General features: G+C 45.5%; 1 protein-coding gene across 4 annotated transcripts in view; it reads right to left on the minus strand.

The window, feature by feature from the left end:
• Positions 1-584: 584 nt before the first annotated feature.
• ical1 (islet cell autoantigen 1-like) overlaps positions 585-22,269 on the minus strand; it is a 308,200-nt gene continuing 286,515 nt past the window's right edge. For all 4 annotated transcript variants that reach the window (XM_045699658.1, XM_045699659.1, XM_045699657.1 and 1 more), the window contains 6 exons: positions 12,874-12,917; positions 12,178-12,246; positions 9,048-9,251; positions 4,891-5,262; positions 2,031-2,129; positions 585-1,866 (listed from right to left, as the gene is read on the minus strand). In XM_045699658.1, coding sequence (XP_045555614.1) covers positions 1,751-1,866; positions 2,031-2,129; positions 4,891-5,262; positions 9,048-9,251; positions 12,178-12,246; positions 12,874-12,917 — 904 coding nt within the window. In that variant the 3' untranslated portion in view covers positions 585-1,750. The remainder of the gene's footprint in view (positions 1,867-2,030; positions 2,130-4,890; positions 5,263-9,047; positions 9,252-12,177; positions 12,247-12,873; positions 12,918-22,269) is intronic.

The raw sequence follows: 22,269 nt of genomic DNA on the forward strand, positions 1-22,269 counted from the left end.
TGTTAGGTTGTTGGGCAAACCAATCAGGTGTTAGGTTGTTGGGCCAACCAATCAGGTGTTAGGTTGTTGGGCCAACCAATCAGGTGATAGGTTGTTGGGCCAACCAATCAGGTGATAGGTTGTTGGGCCAACCAATCAGGTGATAGGTTGTTGGGCCAACCAATCAGGTGATAGGTTGTTGGGCCAACAAGCTAACACCTGATTGTTGGGCCAACCAATCAGGTGTTAGGGTGTTGGGCCAACCAATCAGGTGTTAGGTTGTTGGGCCAACCAATCAGGTGTTAGGTTGTTGGGCCAACCAATCAGGTGATAGGTTGTTGGGCCAACCAATCAGGTGTTAGGTTGTTGGGCCAACCAATCAGGTAATAGGTTGTTGGGCCAACCTGGGCCAACCAATCAGGTGTTAGGTTGTTGGGCCAACCAATCAGGTGTTAGGTTGTTGGGCCAACCAATCAGGTGATAGGTTGTTGGGCCAACCAATCAGGTGATAGGTTGTTGGGCCAACAATCTAACACCTGCTTGGTTGGCCCAACAACCTAAACCTGATTAGTTGGCCAACAACCTAACACCTGATTGGTTGGCCCAAAAATCAGGTGTTAGGTTGTTGGGCCAACCAATCAGGTGTTAGGTTGTTGGGCCAACCAATCAGGTAATAGGTTGTTGGGCCAACCTGGGCCAACCAATCAGGTGTTAGGTTGTTGGGCCAACCAATCAGGTGTTAGGTTGTTGGGCCAACCAATCAGGTGATAGGTTGTTGGGCCAACCAATCAGGTGATAGGTTGTTGGGCCAACAAATCAGGTGATAGGTTGTTGGGCCAACAATCTAACACCTGCTTGAGTTGGCCCAACAACCTAAAACCTGATTGGTTGGCCCAACAACCTAACACCTGATTGTTGGGCCAACCAATCAGGTGTTAGGTTGTTGGGCCAACCAATCAGGTGTTAGGTTGTTGGGCCAACCAATCAGGTGTTAGGTTGTTGGGCCAACCAATCAGGTGTTAGATTGTTGGGCCAACCAATCAGGTGTTAGGTTGTTGGGCCAACCAATCAGGTGTTAGGTTGTTGGGCCAACCAATCAGGTGTTAGGTTGTTGGGCCAACCAATCAGGTGTTAGGTTGTTGGGCCAACCAATCAGGTGTTAGGTTGTTGGGCCAACCAATCAGGTGTTAGGTTGTTGGGCCAACCAATCAGGTGTTAGGTTGTTGGGCCAACCATTCAGGTGATAGGTTGTTGGGCCAACCAATCAGGTGTTAGGTTGTTGGGCCAACCAATTAGGTTGTTGGGCCAACCTGGGCCAACCAATCAGGTGTTAGGTTGTTGGGCCAACCAATCAGGTGATAGGTTGTTGGGCCAACCAATCAGGTGATAGGTTGTTGGGCCAACCAATCAGGTGTTAGGTTGTTGGGCCAACCAATTAGGTTGTTGGGCCAACCTGGGCCAACCAATCAGGTGTTAGGTTGTTGGGCCAACCAATCAGGTGATAGGTTGTTGGGCCAACCAATCAGGTGATAGGTTGTTGGGCCAACCAATCAGGTGATAGGTTGTTGGGCCAACCAATCAGGTGTTAGGTTGTTGGGCCAACCAATCAGGTGTTAGGTTCTATATGCTATCTCTAAGGTTAAACTCACCCCCTTACAGGACATATCCTGTATAGAATATTAATCTCAGTCAAATCCTCCTCTATCACCAATATGGAATATTTCAGACATTATAAAGTATACAGTAACTGCACACACACACACACACCCCCTCAGGCATTGAGGATCTCATCTTCAGAGCGTCCGATGACGTCAGGGTTAGAGAGGGGGTCCAGATCAGCAAACAGGTTGAACCATGCAGACATGTCCCGCGATGCACCTTTAGGAACTACACACACACACACACACACACACACACACACACACACACACACACACACACACACCCCTTGAGTGTGGTGAATTGGTACTGTAAGGCACATCTGAAAGCTAAAACTAAACCCTGCACTACTGAGCCAACGACAGCAAGCCTCACAAACCACACCCTCTCACCATTGGCTGTTGACTTTGGGCCGCCCTTAGCTGACTGGACCTGGCCAGACACTGGGGACTGTAGGGGCGGAGCCTGGAACATGGGAGGAGTCGCCCAGCCTGAGAGACAGAAGGACAGAGGATGAGGGAGAATAGGAGGGAGGGAGAGGAGACAAGGGAATGTGATGTCATCATTCTTCCAGGAAAAAAGAGGAGACTGAACACAACAAGCTGATAAGAATGTACTAGAATCAGTTTCTAGATGATACTAGAACTGGAGACAAACTATCAGCATCTAGATGATACTAGAACTGGAGACAAACTATCAGTTTCTAGATGATACTAGAACTGGAGACAAACTATCAGTTTCTAGAACTGGAGACAAACTATCAGTTTCTAGATGATACTAGAACTGGAGACAAATTATCAGTTTCTAGATGATACTAGAACTGGAGACAAACTATCCGTTTCTAGATGATACTAGAACTGCAGACAAACTAGCAGTTTCTAGAACTGGAGACAAACTATCAGTTTCTAGATGATACTATAACTGGAGACAAACTATCAGCTTCTAGATGATACTAGAACTGGAGACAAACTATCAGTTTCTAGATGATACTAGAACTGCAGACAAACTATCAGTTTCTAGAACTGGAGACAAACTATCAGCTTCTATATGATACTATAACTGGAGACAAACTATAAGTTTCTAGAACTGGAGACAAACTATCAGTTTCTAGATGATACTAGAACTGGAGACAAACTATCCGTTTCTAGATGATACTAGAACTGCAGACAAACTATCAGCTTCTAGAACTGGAGACAAACTATCAGTTTCTAGAACTGGAGACAAACTATCAGTTTCTAGCTGATACTAGAACTGGAGACAAACTATCAGCTTCTAGAACTGGAGACAAACTATCAGTTTCTAGAACTGGAGACAAACTATCAGTTTCTAGAACTGGAGACAAACTATCAGCTTCTAGATGATACTAGAACTGCAGACAAACTATCAGTTTCTAGATGATACTAGAACTGGAGACAAACTATCAGTTTCTAGATGATACTAGAACTGGAGACAAACTATCAGTTTCTAGATGATACTAGAACTGGAGACAAACTATCAGCTTCTAGAACTGGAGACAAACTATCAGCTTCTAGAACTGGAGACAAACTATCAGTTTCTAGAACTGGAGACAAACTATCCGTTTCTAGATGATTCTAGAACTGGAGACAAACTATCAGCTTCTAGAACTGGAGACAAACTATCAGTTTCTAAAACTGGAGACAAACTATCAGTTTCTAGATGATACTAGAACTGGGGACAAACTAGCAGTTTCTAGATGATACTAGAACTGCAGACACACTATCAGCTTGTAGATGATACTAGAACTGGAGACAAACTATCAGTTTCTAGAACTGGAGACAACTATCAGTTCCTAGATGATACTAGAACTGCAGACAAACTATCAACTTCTAGATGATACTAGAACTGCAGACAAACTATCAGTTTCTAGATGATACTAGAACTGCAGACAAACTATCAGTTTCTAGATGATACTAGAACTGCAGACAAACTATCCGTTTCTAGAACTGGAGACAAACTATCTGTTTTTAGAATTGGAGACAAACTATCAGTTTCTAGAACTGGAGACAAACTATCAGTTTCTAGAACTGGAGACAAACTATCAGTTTCTAGATGATACTAGAACTGGAGACAAACTATCAATTTCTAGAAACTGGAGACAAACTATCAGCTTCTAGATGATACTAGAACTGGAGACAAACTATCAGTTTCTAGAACTGGAGACAAACTATCAGTTTCTAGATGATACTATAACTGGAGACAAACTATCAGTTTCTAGATGATACTATAACTGGAGACAAACTATCAATTTCTAGAAACTGGAGACAAACTATCAGCTTCTAGATGATACTAGAACTGGAGACAAACTATCAGTTTCTAGAACTGGAGACAAACTATCAGTTTCTAGATGATACTATAACTGGAGACAAACTATCCGTTTCTAGATGATACTATAACTGGAGACAAACTATCAGTTTCTAGATGATACTATAACTGGAGACAAACTTTCAGTTTCTAGATGATACTATAACTGGAGACAAAGTATCAGTTTCTAGATGATACTAGAACTGGGGACAAACTATCAGTTTCTAGAACTGCAGACAAACTATCAGTTTCTAGAACTGGAGACAAACTATCAGTTTTTAGAACTGGAGACAAACTATCAGTTTCTAGAACTGAGACAAACTATCAGTTTCTAGAACTGGAGACAAACTATCAGTTTCTAGCTGATACTAGAACTGGAGACAAACTATCAGCTTCTAGAACTGGAGACAAACTATCATTTTCTAGATGATACTAGATCATCCAGCCAATAGTCAGACATGCAGTAAGGTCATCTGGCCACTAGAGGTCAGACATGCAGTAAGGTCATCCAGCCACTAGAGGTCAGACATGCAGTAAGGTCATCTATCTACTAGAGGTCAGACATGCAGTAAGGTCATCTGGCCACTAGAGGTCAGACAGGCAGTAAGGTCATCTATCTACTAGAGGTCAGATATGCAGTAAGGTCATCCAGCCACTAGAGGTCAGACAGCCAGTAAGGTCCTCTGGCCACTAGAGGTCAGACATGCTGTAAGGTCATCTGGCCACTAGAGGTCAGACAGGCAGTAAGGTCATCTGGCCACTAGAGGTCAGACATGCAGTAAGGTCATCTGGCCACTAGAGATCAGACAGGCAGTAAGGTCATCTAGAGGTCAGACATGCAGTAAGGTCATCTGGCCACTAGAGGTCAGACATGCAGTAAGTTCATCTGGCCACTAGAGGTCAGACAGGAGATGGTGCTGACTGACTGACCTGTAGAACTCAGACTGTGGTCCAGCAGCTGGGAGGGCAGGAAGCCGGTGGGACTGGGGGACTGAGAGGGGGGGCAGGCTGCTCCAGTAGGGGGAGGAAGGACCAGGGTGGGACTGGGGGACTGAGAGGGGGGGCAGGCTGCTCCAGTAGGGGGAGGGAGGACCAGGGTGGGGGTGGGGGCTGTGAGGGGGGCAGGGTCAGAGAACTCCAAGCAGCCGAAGATGCCTTGCCAATCTCGACTGAACTCATCTGCTTCCATTGGTCCAGGGCTCAGGAGGTCCTTCAGAAAGGCCATGTCCCCAGTCTCCCTGTCCTCCTCCTCCTCCACCGTGGGCCCCTGCTGCAGTACAGAGCTTCCAGAGAGGTCCCCACCTAGAACACACAGCACAGAGAGACAGACAAAGGGTTAGAAACTGCATGTAGCCAGGTCATCAGAAACTATTAACTGTTACATGTCAATAGAAAAACAGGCTGGTCTGAAACACCATTCACACAGAGGACAAAGTCAGCTCAGGACCTGAGAGAAACCTGAGAGAGAGAGAGAAACCTGAGAGAGAGACCTGAGAGAGAGAGAGAGAGAGAGAGAGAGAGAGAGAGAGAGAAAGAAAGAAAGTGAGAGAGAGAAACCTGAGAGAGAGAGAGAGAGAGACCGAGAGAGAGAGAGAGAGAGAGAGGGGAAATCAGTTGAAATCAAATGAGTCAGAAGACAACTGGAAGACTGAGATCAGAGAAACACCACACATGCACCTGAACGAGAGAGGAGGTAAGACTCATCCAGGGGGAGGACAGGAGAGGACAGGAGAGGAGAGGAGAGGAGAGGACAGGACAGGAGAGGTAAGACTCATCCAGGGGGAGGACAGGACAGGACAGGACAGGAGAGGACAGGAGAGGACAAGACAGGACAGGAGAGGTAAGACTCATCCAGAGGGAGGACAGGACAGGACAGGACAGGACAGGAGAGGTAAGACTCATCCAGGGGGAGGACAGGACAGGACAGGACAGGTAAGACGTGAGAGACGCAGACCCGGTCTCAACCTTTAAGTCTTTATTGAAGACTCATCTCTTCAGTGGGTCCTATGATTAAGTGTAGTCTGGCCCAGGAGTGTGAAGGTGAACGGAAAGGCTCTGGAGCAACGAACCGCCCTTGTTGTCTCTGTCTGGCCGGTTCCCCTCTCTCTACTGGGATTCTCTGCCTCTAACCCTATTACAGGGGCTGAGTCACTGGCTTACTGGTGCTCTTCCATGCCGTCCCTAGGAGGGGTGCGTCACTTGAGTGGGTTGAGTCACTGACGTGGTCTTCCTGTCTGGGTTGGAGCCCCCCCCTTGGGTTGTGCCGTGGCGGAGATCTTTGTGGGCTATACTCGGCCTTGTCTCAGGATGGTAGGTTGGTGGTTGAAGATTTCCCTCTAGTGGTGTGGAGGCTGTGCTTTGGCAAAGTGGGTGGGGTTATATCCTTCCTGTTTGGCCCTGTCTGGGGGTGTCATTGGATGGGGCCACAGTGTCTCCTGACCCCTCCTGTCTCAGCTTCCAGTATTTATGCTGCAGTAGTTTATGTGTCGGGGGGCTAGGGTCAGTCTGTTTTACCTGGAGTATTTCTCCAGTGTCCTGTGTGAATTTAAGTATGCTCTCTCTAATTCTTTCTTTCTTTCCCTCTCTCTCGGGGGACCTGAGCCCTAGGACCATGCCTCAGGACTACCTGGCATGATGACTCCTTGCTGTCCCCAGTCCACCTGGCCGTGCTGCTGCTCCAGTTTCAACTGTTCTGCCTGCGGCTATGGAACCCTGCTGTTTTCAACTCTCTAGAGACAGCAGGAGCGGTAGAGATACTCTCAATGATCGGCTATGAAAAAGCCAACTGACACTTAGTTTTAGGACCCCTTAAGGTATCAACAAAACATTTAAAAAGTATATTTGATACCACATTGAATTTGGCCTTACTGCTATTAGCCCATACAAAGTGTCTGTACTATATCTGAGCGATATAAGAAAGATCATTTTTTTTAATGTATTTTAGGTATTAAACTATCTCCATATATACTTTCAAGCTACAGACAGATTTCAGATGAGTCCCGTGATGCTTGTGGTGACAGCAAAACAGATAACACCATGGTGATGGTAAGAGTCTCGTCTTTCCATAGAGGGTCATAATAGTCTGGTGATGGTAAGAGTCTCGTCTTTCCATAGAGGGCTATAATAGTCTGTGATGGTAAGAGTCTCGTCTTTCCATAGAGGGTCATAATAGTCTGTGATGGTAAGAGTCTCTTTACATAGAGGGCCATAATAGTCTGTGATGGTAAGAGTCTCATCTTTCCATAGAGGGCCATAATAGTCTGTGATGGTAAGAGTCTCGTCTTTCCATAGAGGGCCATAATAGTCTATGATGGTAAGAGTCTCTTTCCATAGAGGGCCATAATAGTCTGTGATGGTAAGAGTCTCTTTCCATAGAGGGTCATAATAGTCTGTGATGGTAAGAGTCTCATCTTTCCATAGAGGGTCATAATAGTCTGTGATGGTAAGAGTCTCGTCTTTACATAGAGGGCCATAATAGTCTGTGATGGTAAGAGTCTCGTCTTTCCATAGAGGGCCATAATAGTCTGTGATGGTAAGAGTCTCGTCTTTCCATAGAGGGCCATAATAGTCTGTGATGGTAAGAGTCTCGTCTTTCCATAGAGGGTCATAATAGTCTGTGATGGTAAGAGTCTCGTCTTTCCATAGAGGGTCATAATAGTCTGTGATGGTAAGAGTCTCGTCTTTCCATAGAGGGCTATAATAGTCTGTGATGGTAAGAGTCTCGTCTTTCCATAGAGGGTCATAATAGTCTGTGATGGTAAGAGTCTCTTTACATAGAGGGCCATAATAGTCTGTGATGGTAAGAGTCTCATCTTTCCATAGAGGGCCATAATAGTCTGTGATGGTAAGAGTCTCGTCTTTCCATAGAGGGCCATAATAGTCTATGATGGTAAGAGTCTCTTTCCATAGAGGGCCATAATAGTCTGTGATGGTAAGAGTCTCTTTCCATAGAGGGTCATAATAGTCTGTGATGGTAAGAGTCTCATCTTTCCATAGAGGGTCATAATAGTCTGTGATGGTAAGAGTCTCGTCTTTACATAGAGGGCCATAATAGTCTGTGATGGTAAGAGTCTCGTCTTTCCATAGAGGGCCATAATAGTCTGTGATGGTAAGAGTCTCGTCTTTCCATAGAGGGTCATAATAGTCTGTGATGGTAAGAGTCTCGTCTTTCCATAGAGGGTCATAATAGTCTGTGATGGTAAGAGTCTCGTCTTTACATCGAGGGCCATAATAGTCTGTGATGGTAAGAGTCTCATCTTTCCATAGAGGGTCATAATAGTCTGTGATGGTAAGAGTCTCATCTTTCCATAGAGGGCCATAATAGTCTGTGGGTCTGTTTGGAGGCTACAGACGTTTTCATGAGAAGACCGATTTTCGGGATGTCTCCTGGTCTGACAAACACCTTAATGACAGCTATGAGCCCCTTAATGACAGCTATAAGCCCCTTAATGACAGCTATAAGCCCCTTAATGACAGCTATAAGCCCCTTAATGACAGCTATAAGCCCCTTAATGACAGCTATAAGCCCCTTAATGACAGCTATATGCCCCTTAATGACAGCTATGAGCCCCTTAATGACAGCTATGAGCCCCTTAATGACAGCTATGAGCCCCTTAATGACAGCTATAAGCCCCTTAATTACAGCTATAAGCCCCTTAATGACAGCTATGAGCCCCTTAATGACAGCTATAAGCCCCTTAATTACAGCTATAAGCCCCTTAATAACAGCTATAAGCCCCTTAATGACAGCTATGAGCCCCTTAATGACAGCTATAAGCCCCTTAATGACAGCTATAAGCCCCTTAATGACAGCTATAAGCCCCTTAATTACAGCTATAAGCCCCTTATTTACAGCTATAAGCCCCTTAATTACAGCTATAAGCCCCTTAATGACAGCTATAAGCCCCTTAATGACAGCTATAAGCCCCTTTGGCTTTACAGACTCAAATGAATGAAATGAGTGGAAAGATGTGTTGTTTTGACTGAAACAGTCCAAAACATCAGTGTCAGTTAAAATAACTTCACTAGAGGACAGGACAGGTAAGAGCCCACCTCTTCCTCCACCACCACAGTGTCAGCCTGTTTACCAGTGAGGCTCCCAGGGAGAGAGAGATGTGTGAGGCTGCTGGGCTGCACACCTCCAAACCTCCAGGGACCACCAGAGGCTGCTGTGGTCTGTAGAGGGGCCAGAGGCTGCATGGAGGAAGAGAGGCCAGGCTGGTCACAGGCCAGGAGTAAGAGGTCGTCATCGGTGCTGGCTGTACTGAGATTCCCACTGAGGTCACACAGGGCTGGAGAACAGGACGATGGTTAGAGAGGACAGGGCTGGGGTACAGGAGGACGGTTAGAGAGGACAGGGTTGGGGTACAGGAGGATGGTTAGAGAGGACAGGGCTGGGGTACAGGAGGATGGTTAGAGAGGACAGGCCTAGGGTACAGGACGATGGTTAGAGAGGACAGGGCTGGAGAACAGGAGGATGGTTAGAGAGGACAGGGTTGGGGTACAGGAGGATGGTTAGAGAGGACAGGGTTGTGGTACAGGAGGATGGTTAGAGAGGACAGGGCTGGGGTACAGGAGGATGGTTAGAGAGGACAGGGCTGGGGTACAGGAGGATGTTAGAGAGGACAGGGCTGGGGAACAGGACGATGGTTAGAGAGGACAGGGTTGGGGAACAAGAAGATGGTTAGAGAGGACAGGGCTGGGGTACAGGAGGACGGTTAGAGAGGACAGGGCTAGGGTACAGGAGGATGGTTAGAGAGGACAGGGTTGGGGTACAGGAGGACGGTTAGAGAGGACAGGGCTGGGGAACAGGAGGATGGTTAGAGAGGACAGGGCTGGGGTACAGGACGATGGTTAGAGAGGACAGGGTTGGGGTACAGGAGGATGGTTAGAGAGGACAGGGCTGGGGTACAGGAGGATGGTTAGAGAGGACAGGGCTAGGGTACAGGAGGATGGTTAGAGAGGACAGGGTTGGGGTACAGGAGGATGGTTAGAGAGGACAGGGTTGGGGTACAGGAGGACGGTTAGAGAGGACAGGGCTGGGGAAGAGGAGGACGGTTAGAGAGGACAGGGCTGGGGTACAGGACGATGGTTAGAGAGGACAGGGTTGGGGTACAGGAGGATGGTTAGAGAGGACAGGGTTGGGGTACAGGAGGATGGTTAGAGAGGACAGGGCTGGGGTACAGGAGGATGGTTAGAGAGGACAGGGCTGGGGTACATGAGGATGGTTAGAGAGGACAGGGCTGGGGTACAGGAGGATGGTTAGAGAGGACAGGGCTGGGGTACAGGACGATGGTTAGAGAGGACAGGGCTGGGGTACAGGAGGATGGTTAGGGGTTAGGGGTAAGGGGTTAGGGGTTTGGGAGCAGGGGTTAGGGGTTAGGGGTTAGGGTTTAGGTTAGGGAGCAGGGGTTAGGGGTAAGGGGTTAGGGGTAAGGTTAGGGGTTAGGGTTAGGGGTTAGGGGTCTCCAGTCTTATAGAATAAGAGCTACTTTAAAAAAAAAGAAACATTGCAAGCTACTCCCTAACCCCTAACCCTAACCCCTACTCCCTAACCCCTACTCCCTAACCCCTACTCCCTAACACTAACCCCTACTCCCTAACCCTAATCCCTACTCCCTAACCCCTACTCCCTAACCCCTACTCCCTAACCCTAACCCCTAACCCCAACCCCTACTCCCTAACCCTAACCCCTAACCCCTACCCCCTAACCGCTAACCCTAACCCCTAACCCCTACTCCCTAACCCCTACTCCCTAACCCCTAACCCCTACTCCCTAACCCTAACCCCTAACCCCTACTCCCTAACCCCTAAATATTAGCTACTAATATTTTTCTAACTTTCAAATAGGCCCATTCTTCTACTTTTTCCCTCCCTGCTACTCTTCCCTGGTCCTTAGTGTACTAGAGGAAGTAGTGTTGTCAACTCTTCCCTGGTCCTTAGTGTACTAGAGGAAGTAGTGTTGTCAACTCTTCCCTGGTCCTTAGTGTACTAGAGGAAGTAGTGTTGTCAACTCTTCCCTGGTCCTTAGTGTACTAGAGGAAGTAGTGCACTATGTTGTCAACTCTTCCCTGGTCCTTAGTGTACTAGAGGAAGTAGTACACTATGTTGTCAACTCTTCCCTGGTCCTTAGTGTACTAGAGAAAGTAGTGTTGTCAACTCTTCCCTGGTCCTTAGTGTACTAGAGGAAGTAGTGTTGTCCACTCTTCCCTGGTACTTAGTGTACTAGAGGAAGTAGTGTTGTCAACTCTTCCCTGGTCCTTAGTGTACTAGAGGAAGTAGTGTTGTCAACTCTTCCCTGGTCCTTAGTGTACTAGAGGAAGTAGTGTTGTCAACTCTTCCCTGGTCTTTAGTGTACTAGAGGAAGTAGTGTTGTCAACTCTTCCCTGGTCCTTAGTGTACTAGAGGAAGTAGTGTTGTCAATTCTTCCCTGGTCCTTAGTGTACTAGAGGAAGTAGTGTTGCCAACTCTTCCCTGGTCCTTAGTGTACTAGAGGAAGTAGTACACTGTGTTGTATGGTAAAACCTTCCAGAATAGTTTGGCTAGCTAGTAGGGCTGCTGGTAGCTGGTGATGACCTGCTAGAGACCCCTGGTGTACGGTAAAACCTATCAGAATAGTTTGGCTAGCTAGTAGGGCTGCTGGTAGCTGGTAGCTGAGGATGAACTGCTGGAGACCCCTGGTGTACGGTAAAACCTTTCAGAATAGTTTGGCTAGCTAGTAGGGCTGCTGGTAGCTGGCGATGACCTGCTGGAGACCCCTGGTGTATGGTAAAACCTTTCAGAATAGTTTGGCTAGCTAGTAGGGCTGCTGGTAGCTGGGGATGACCTTCTGGAGACCCCTGGTGTACGGTAAAACCTTTCAGAATAGTTTGGCTAGCTAGTAGGGCTGCTGGTAGCTGGGGATGACCTTCTGGAGACCCCTGGTGTACGGTAAAACCTTTCAGAATAGTTTGGCTAGCTAGTAGGGCTGCTGGTAGCTGGGGATGACCTGCTGGAGACCCCTGGTGTACGGTAAAACCTTTCAGAATAGTTTGGCTAGCTAGTAGGGCTGCTGGTAGCTGGGGATGACCTGCTGGAGACCCCTGGTCTATGGTAAAACCTCAACACTTAGATACCTTTTACAATTAGCACAATAAAAGTGAATAAGGACCAGCTTCTGCACAGAACAATGCCATAAAGCATCACAACACGCATGTACATGAACATACACACACGTACCAGAGTCCAGACTAGCACACAGAGAGCTGTCACTGGTGTGGCTCTGTCCATCAGCAGCATGTAGGGGGCCTGTAAAGGAAACCACATCAAGGACATCATGTCATTCCAGTCCACTGAACATGTTATAGTATATCTAAACCAGTAGGGGTCAGTATATAATGTAATGTTATAGTATACCTAACCCAGTAGGGGTCAGTATATAATGTAATGTTATAGTATATCTAGCCCAGTAGGGGTCAGTATATAATGTAATGTTATAGTATATCTAGCCCAGTAGGGGTCAGTATATACTGTAATGTTATAGTATATCTAGCCCAGTAGGGGTCAGTATATAATGTAATGTTATAGTATATCTAGCCCAGTAGGGGTCAGTATATAATGTAATGTTATAGTATATCTAGCCCAGTAGGGGTCAGTATATAATGTAATGTTATAGTATATCTAGCCCAGTAGGGGTCAGTATATAATGTAATGTTATAGTATATCTAGCCCAGTATGGGTCAGTATATAATGTAATGTTATAGTATATCTAACCCAGTAGGGGTCAGTATATAATGTAATGTTATAGTATATCTAGCCCAGTAGGGGTCAGTAGGGGTCAGTATATAATGTAATGTTATAGTATATCTAACCCAATAGGGGGCAGTATATAATGTAATGTTTCGTATATCTAGCCCAATAGGGTTCATTACGTACCAGAGGCTGATTCTGATGGCTTCTCTTCATCCAGGGAGACCAGACTGAGGAGAGAAAGGATATTTTTGGTATTTTATTAGGATCCCCATTAGCAGAAAGCAGCGGCTACTCTTCCTGGGGTTCACACAAAACATGACATAAGAACATTAATAAACATGAAGAGCGCAAGGACAGAACTACACTGAACAAAAAAAATACTGAACAAAAATATATTGGCCCCGTGTTTCATGAGCTGAAATAAAAGATCCCGCAAATGTTCCATACGCACAAAAAGCTTCTGTCCAATTTTGTGCAAAAATTTGTTTACATCCCTGATTGTGAGCATTTCTCCTTTGCCAAGATAATCCATCCACCTGACAGGTGTGGAATATCAAGAAGCTGATTAAACAGCCCGATCATTACACAGATGCACCTTGTGCTGGGGACCATAAAAGGCCACTCTAAAATGTGTGGTTTTGTCACACAACACAATGCCACAGATGTCAACATTTTTGAGGGAGAGTGCAGTTGGCATGCTGACTGCAGGAATGTCCACCGATTGAATGTTCATTTCTCTACCATAAACGTTTCTCAACGTTGTTTCAGAGAACTTGGGGTTATGGTTTTGGCCGGCATAAGCTACGGACATGAACACAATTTAATCTTATCATTGGCAATTTGAATGCACAGAGATACCGTGACGAGATCCTGAGGCTCATTGTTGTGCCATTCATCCGCCACCATCACCTCATGTTTCAGCATGATAATACACGGCCCCGTGTCGCAAGGATCTGTACAAGAAATAATTATTTTATTCAAAACATACTTTTCACAAATATTGGCACCCCTGCCTTTAGTACACCGTCCCTTTTCCAAGATAAGAGCCCTGAGTTGTCTCCTGTAATGTTTGAAGAGGTGGGAGAACACACAGGAAGAGATTAGAGACCATTCCTCCACACAGAAACTCCAGAACGTTCAGAGTCCTTGGTCTTCGCTTGTGGACTCTCCTCTTCAGCTCACCCAACAGGTTCTCAACGGGGTTTAGATCAGGGGACTGGGATGGCCATTGCAAAAGCTTGATTCTATGGTCAGTGAACCATTTTTTGTGTGAACAAGGGAGGTATCTGTTGCATCAGTGTCCTGCTGGAAGATCCAACAAGGAGCCAGTTTAACCTGTTGGGTCTAGGGGGCAGCATTTGCACGTCTGGATAAAAAAAATGTACCCGATTTAATCTGGTTACTAATCCTACCCAGTAACTAGAATATGCATATACTTATTATATATGGATAGAAAACACTCTAAAGTTTCTAAAACTGTTTGAATGGTGTCTGTGAGTATAACAGAACTCATTTGGCAGGCAAAACCCTGAGACATTTTCTGACAGGAAGTGGATACCTGATGTGTTGTATTGACTTTAAACCTATCCCATTGAAAAACACAGGGGCTTAGGAATATTTTGGCACTTCCTATTGCTTCCACTAGATGTCACCAGCCTTTACAAAGTGTTTTGAGTCTTCTGGAGGGAGATCTGACCGAACAAGAGCCATGGAACGATGATGTCCCATTAGACACCTGGCGCGCGAGTTCATGTTGGGTACCCTCGTTCCAATACGTTATAAAAGAGTATGCATTCGTCCACCTTGAATATTATTCATGTTCTGGTTAAAAAAGGCCCTAATGATTTATGCTATACAACGTTTTACATGTTTGAACGAACGGAAATATATTTTTTCCCCTCGTTCATGACGAGAAGTCCGGCTGGCTTACATCATGTGCTAACGAGACGGAGATTTTTGGACATAAATGATGAGCTTTTTTGAACAAAACTACATTCGTTATGGACCTGTGATACCTGGAAGTGACATCTGATGAAGAGAATCAAAGGTAATGGATTATTTACATAGTATTTTCGATTTTAGATCTCCCCAACATGACGTCTAGTCTGTATCGCAACGCGTATTTTTCTGGGCGCAGTGCTCAGATTATTGCAAAGTGTGATTTCCCAGTAAGGTTATTTTTAAATCTGGCAAGTTGATTGAGTTCAAGAGATGTAAATCTATAATTCTTTAAATGACAATATAATATTTTACCAATGTTTTCTAATTTTAATTATTTAATTTGTGACGCTGACTTGACTGCCGGTTATTGGAGGGAAACGATTTCCTCAACATCAATGCCATAGTAAAACGCTGTTTTTGGATATAAATATGAACTTGATAGAACTAAAAATGCATGCATTGTCCAACATAATGTCCTAGGAGTGTCATCTGATGGAGATTGTAAAAGGTTAGTGCATCATTTTAGCTGGTTTTATGGTTTTGGTGACCCTGTCTTTGACTTGACAAAACATTACACACAACTCTTGTAAATGTACTGTCCTAACATACTCTAAATTTATGCTTTCGCCGTAAAACCTTTTTGAAATCGTAAAACGTGGTTAGATTAAGGAGATGTTTATCTTTCAAATGGTGTAAAATAGTTGTATTTTTGAAAAATTTGAATTTTGACATTTATTTGGATTCAAATTTGCCGCTCTTGAAATGCACCTGCTGTTGATGGAGTGCACCACGGGTGGCACGCTAGCGTCCCACCTAGCCCCAAGAGGTTAAGCCTCCTGGCAGAGGCAGGCAGGTTTTGGCCTAAAATAGATGTAGTCCATGATGCCATGTACCCTACCTAGGTACCCAGGGCCTTTTGGACGTAAAACTGTCCCACAACATCACAGGTCCACCACCATACTTCACAGTGGTGATCAGGCTATTTTCTGCTTGACCATGGTTCTTTTCACACCTCTGATGTTTGTTGCCTAAAAGCTCTATTTTAGTCTCATCAGACCATAGAACCTGGTTCCAATGACATTCACCAAACTCCAGGCACTGATGTTTGTGGTTTGGTGACAGCAGAGGCTTTCAACTGGCAACCCTTCCAAATAACTTGTTGGCATGGAGGTGGCGTCTAATTGTAGTTTTGGAGACTTGGCGACCCCAAAATGTCATCAACTTCTGCAATTCTACAACTGTGATCATTGGAGATTTGCCACTTGAACCATCCTTCTCACTGTGCGTGGGGGTAAAATACACTCACTTCCTGTTCCAGGCAGGTTCATCACAACTCCAGCTGTTTTACATTTCTTCATTTTCAGTCGTGTAGCTGTCTTTTATAGCCATGGCCTGATATGTGAAGGTCAACAACCTTCCATGTTGATGGATGACTGAGGGAGTTGAGCCTGTGTGTCACCTCATATTTACTCCCCAGTGAAACAGGAAGTCATGCATGACTGAAGGAGTTGAGCCTGTGTGTCACCTCATATTTATACCCAGTGAAACAGGAAGTCATGGATGACTGAGGGAGTTGAGCTTTTGTGTCACCTCATATTTATACCCCAGTGAAACAGGAAGTCATGGATGACTGAGAGAGTTGAGCCTGTGTGTCACCTCATATTTATACCCCAGTGAAACAGCAAGTCATGGATGACTGAGGGAGTTGAGCCTGTGTGTCACCTCATATTTATACCGCAGTGAAACAGGAAGTCATGGATGACTGAGGGAGTTGAGCCTGTGTGTCACCTCATATTTATACCCCAGTGAAACAGAAAGTCATGGATGACTGAGGGAGTTGAGCCTGTGTGTCACCTCATATTTATACCCCAGTGAAACAGGAAGTCATGGATGACTATGACTATGATTATGGGCCCTAAAAGCACGGAAATAGTGTTTATTAATGTCAATTTTTATGTCAATTTAGCTAGTTAGCTTGCTGTTGCTAGCTAATTTGTCCTGTGATATAAACATTGAGTTGTTATTTTACCAGAAATGCACAAGGTCCTCTACTCCAACAATAAATCCACACAAATAACGGCCAACCGAATCGTTTCTAGTCATCTCTCCTCCTTCCAGGCTTTTTCATCTTTGAACTTATATGGTGATTGGCATCTAAACTTCATAGTATTACCACGACGACCGGCAACACAGTTCGTCTTTCAATCAACCACGTGGGTATAACCAATGAGGAGATGGCACGTGGGTACCTGCTTCTATAAACCAATGAGGAGATGGGAGAGGCAGGATTTGCAGCGCGATCTGTGTCAGAAATAGAAAAAAAGTTATATTTTAGCCCTTGGCAACGCAGACGCTCGTTGACGCGCGCGAGCAGCGTGGTTGCAGTAATTGAGTGGTGTGGTCAGCCTATAAGTTCTGCTGAACACCATGAGGAGTAGCTGCTTCCTCGGCAGCAGAAAAAGAGGATCCTTAACCTGTTGGGGCTAGGGGGCAGTATTTTCACGGCCGGATAAAAAACGTACCCGATTTAAACTGGTTACTACTCTTGCCCAGAAACGAGAATATGCATATAATTAGTAGATTTGGATAGAAAACACAAGTTTCTAAAACTGTTTGAATGGTGTCTGTGAGTATAACAGAACTCATATGGCAGGCCAAAACCTGAGAAGATTCCATGCAGGAAGTGCCCTGTCTGACAATTTGTTGTCCTTCTGTTGCATCTCTATCAAAAATACAGCATCTGTGCTGTAAAGTGACACTTTCTAAGGCTTCCATTGGCTCTCTAAAGCCGCCAAAAAGTGGAATGGGGTGTCTGCTGTCTCTGGGCAAAGTATAGGAGCAGAGTTTGTAAGTGGTCAGCCTGGGGACAGTGAGACTGAGATGCGCATTCACGAGACTTCTCCATTTTTTTCTTTCAGTCTTTGAATGAATACAACGTTGCCCGGTTGGAATATTATCGCTATTTTACGAGAAAAATAGCATAAAATTTGATTTTAAACAGCGTTTGACATGCTTCAAAGTACGGTAATGGAATATTTCGACAATTTTTGTTACGAAACGCGCCGGCGCGTCACCCTTCGGAAAGTGACCTGAACGCACGAACAAAACGGAGGTATTTGGATATAACTATGGATTATTTGGAACCAAAACAACATTTGTTGTTGAAGTAGAAGTCCTGGGAGTGCATTCTGACGAAGAACAGCAAAGGTAATCCAATTTTTCTAATAGTAATTCTGAGTTTAGTGAGCCCCAAACTTGGTGGGTGTCAAATTAGCTAGCCTGTGATGGCCGAGCTATGTACTCAGAATATTGCAAAATGTGCTTTCGCCAAAAAGCTATTTTAAAATCTGACATAGCGTTTGCATAAAGGAGTTCTGTATCTATAATTCTTAAAATAATTGTTACGTATTTTGTCAACGTTTATCATGAGTAATTTAGTAAATTCCCCAGAAGTTTTCGGTGGGTATGCTAGTTCTGAACATCACATGCTAATGTAAAAAGCTGGTTTTTGATATAAATATGAACTTGATTGAACAAAACATGCATGTATTGTATAACATAATGTCCTAGGAGTGTCATCTGATGAAGATCATCAAAAGGTTAGTGCTGCATTTAGCTGTGGTTTTGGTTTTTGTGACATATATGCTTGCTTTGAAAATGGCTGTGTGATTATTTTTGGCAGGGTACTCTCCTGACATAATCTAATGTTTTGCTTTCGCTGTAAAGCCTTTTTGAAATCGGACAATGTGGTTAGATTAACGAGAGTCTTGTCTTTAAAATGGTGTAAAATAGTCATATGTTTGAGAAATTGAAGTTATAGCATTTTTGAGGTATTTGTATTTCGCGCCACGCGATTCCACTGGCTGTTGAATAGAGTGGGACGCTATTCAGTTCTATCTCTGGACTAACAGCTATCCACCCTGACTCAGTTCTATCTCTGGAATAACAGCTATCCACGCTAACGTCCCACTGGCCCAGAGAGGTTAATAAACACAAAATACAAACATTTCTCTGGAGGTTAACAGCCATCCACTCTGACTCTGTTCTATCTCTGGACTAACAGCTATCCACTCTGACTCAGTTCTATCTCTGGACTAACAGCTATCCACCCTGACTCAGTTCTATCTCTGGACTAACAGCTATCTACCCTGACTCTGTTCTATCTCTGGACTAAAAGCTATCCACTCTGACTCAGTTCTATCTCTGGACTAACAGCTATCCACTCTGACTCAGTTCAATCTCTGGACTGACAGCTATCCACTCTGACTCAGTTCTATCTCTGGACTAACAGCTATCCACTCTGACTCAGGTCTATCTATCTCTGGACTAACAGCTATCCACTCTGACTCAGGTCTATCTCTGGACTAACAGCTATCCACTCTGACTCAGTTCTATCTCTGGACTAACAGCTATCCACTCTGACTCAGTTCTATCTCTGGACTAACAGCTATCCACCCTGACTCAGTTCTATCTCTGGAATAACAGCTATCCACTCTGACTCAGTTCTATCTCTGGACTAACAGCTATCCACTCTGACTCAGTTCTATCTCTGGACTAACAGCTATCCACTCTGACTCAGTTCTATCTCTGGACTAACATCTATCCACCCTGACTCAGTTCTATCTCTGGACTAACATCTATCCACCCTGAATAAGTTCTATCTCTGGACTAACAGCTATCCATTCTGACTCAGTTCTATCTCTGGACTAACAGCTATCCACTCTGCCTCAGTTCTATCTCTGGACTAACAGCTATCCACTCTGACTCAGTTCTATCTCTGGACTAAAAGCTATCCACTCTGACTCAGTTCTATCTCTGGACTAACAGCTATCCACTCTGACTCAGTTCAATCTCTGGACTGACAGCTATCCACTCTGACTCAGTTCTATCTCTGGACTAACAGCTATCCACTCTGACTCAGGTCTATCTATCTCTGGACTAACAGCTATCCACTCTGACTTAGGTCTATCTCTGGACTAACAGCTATCCACTCTGACTCAGTTCTATCTCTGGACTAACAGCTATCCACTCTGACTCAGTTCTATCTCTGGACTAACAGCTATCCACCCTGACTCAGTTCTATCTCTGGAATAACAGCTATCCACTCTGACTCAGTTCTATCTCTGGACTAACAGCTATCCACTCTGACTCAGTTCTATCTCTGGACTAACAGCTATCCACTCTGACTCAGTTCTATCTCTGGACTAACATCTATCCACCCTGACTCAGTTCTATCTCTGGACTAACATCTATCCACCCTGAATAAGTTCTATCTCTGGACTAACAGCTATCCATTCTGACTCAGTTCTATCTCTGGACTAACAGCTATCCACTCTGACTCAGTTCTATCTCTGGACTAACAGCTATCCACTCTGACTCAGTTCTATCTCTGGACTAGCAGCTATCCACCCTGACTCAGTTCTATCTATCTCTGGACTAACAGCTATCCACTCTGACTCAGTTCTATCTCTGGAATAACAGCTATCCACTCTGACTCAGTTCTATCTCTGGACTAACAGCCATCCACTCTGACTCAGTTCTATCTCTGGACTAACAGCTATCCACTCTGACTCAGTTCTATCTATCTCTGGACTAACAGCTATCCACTCTGACTCACTAACAGCTATCCACTCTGACTCAGTTCTATCTCTGAACTAACAGCTATCCACCCTGACTCAGTTCTATCTCTGGACTAACAGCTATCCACCCTGACTCAGTACCTCAGAGAAGAGGTACCATCTACAGTCTCTCTCCCTGGAAGACACCAGTCCTACAGCACTAGAGAGGTACCATCTACAGTCTCTCTCCCTGGAAGACACCAGTCCAACAGAACTAGAGAGGTACCATGTACAGTCTCTCTCCCTGGAAGACACCAGTCCTACAACACTAGAGAGGTACCATCTACAGTCTCTCTCCCTGGAAGACACCAGTCCTACAACACTAGAGAGGTACCATCTACAGTCTCTCTCCCTGGAAGACACCAGTCCTACAGCACTAGAGAGGTACCATCTACAGTCTCTCTCCCTGGAAGACACCAGTCCTACAACACTAGAGAGGTACCATCTACAGTCTCTCTCCCTGGAAGACACCAGTCCTACAACACTAGAGAGGTACCATCTACAGTCTCTCTCCCTGGAAGACACCAGTCCTACAGCATTAGAGAGGTACCATCTACAGTCTCTCTCCCTGGAAGACACCAGTCCTACAGCACTAGAGAGGTACCATCTACAGTCTCTCTCCCTGGAAGACACCAGTCCTACAACACTAGAGAGGTACCATCTACAGTCTCTCTCCCTGGAAGACACCAGTCCTACAACACTAGAGAGGTACCATCTACAGTCTCTCTCCCTGGAAGACACCAGTCCTACAGCATTAGAGAGGTACCATCTACAGTCTCTATCCCTGGAAGACACCAGTCCTACAGCACTAGAGAGGTACCATCTACAGTCTCTCTCCCTGGAAGACACTAGTCCAACAGAACCAGGACATTTAATTGTGTGTTAACAGGCCTTCTGTTTAATGAAGACAGAAGTGTATGTGACCAATAACATTTGATTTGATACAGTGAACTGTTGGAGCTCTGTCCCAGTACTGTTGGAGCTCTGTCCCAGTACTGTTGGAGCTCTGTCCCAGTATGTCCCAGTACTGTTGGAGCACCATCCCAGTACTGTTGGAGCTCTGTCCCAGTATGTCCCAGTACTGTTGGAGCTCTGTCCCAGTACCGTTGGAGCTCTGTCCCAGTACTGTTGGAGCACTGTCCCAGTACTGTTGGAGCTCTGTCCCAGTACTGTTGGAGCACTGTCCCAGTACTGTTGGAGCTCTGTCCCAGTATGTCCCAGTACTGTTGTAGCTCTGTCCCAGTACTGTTGGAGCACTGTCTCGGTACTGTTGGAGCTCTGTCACAGTACTGTTGGAGCTCTGTCCCGGTACTGTTGGAGCTCTGTCCCAGTACTGTTGGAGCTCTGTCCCAGTACTGTTGGAGCTCTGTCCCAGTATGTCCCAGTACTGTTGGAGCTCTGTCCCAGTACTGTTGGAGCACTGTGCCGGTACTGTTGGAACTCTGTCCCAGTACTGTTGGAGCTCTGTCCCAGTACTGTTGGAGCACTGTCCCAGTACTGTTGTAACTCTGTCCCAGTACTGTTGGAGCACCGTCCCAGTACTGTTGGAGCTCCGTCCCAGTACTGTTGGAGCTCCGTCCCAGGACTGTTGGAGCACTGTCCCAGTACTGTTGGAGCTCTGTCCCAGTACTGCTGGAGCTCCGTCCCAGTACTGCTGGAGCTCCGTCCCAGTACTGTTGGAGCTCTGTCCCAGTACTGTTGGAGCTCTGTCCCAGTACTGTTGGAGCTCTGTCCCAGTATGTCCCAGTACTGTTGGAGCTCTGTCCCAGTATGTCCCAGTACTGTTGGAGCTCTGTCCCAGTATGTCCCAGGACTGTTGGAGCTCTGTCCCAGTACTGTTGGAGCTCTGTCCCAGTATGTCCATGTACTGATGGAGCACTGTACCAGTATGTCCCAGTACTGTTGGAGCTCTGTCCCAGTACTGTTGGAGCACTGTGCCGGTGCTGTTGGAGCTCTGTCCCAGTACTGTTGGAGCTCTGTCCCAGTACGTCCCAGTACTGTTGGAGCACTGTCCCGGTAC

The sequence above is a fragment of the Salmo salar genome, chromosome ssa17, assembly GCF_905237065.1.
Source record: "Salmo salar chromosome ssa17, Ssal_v3.1, whole genome shotgun sequence".
Lineage (NCBI taxonomy): Eukaryota > Metazoa > Chordata > Actinopteri > Salmoniformes > Salmonidae > Salmo > Salmo salar.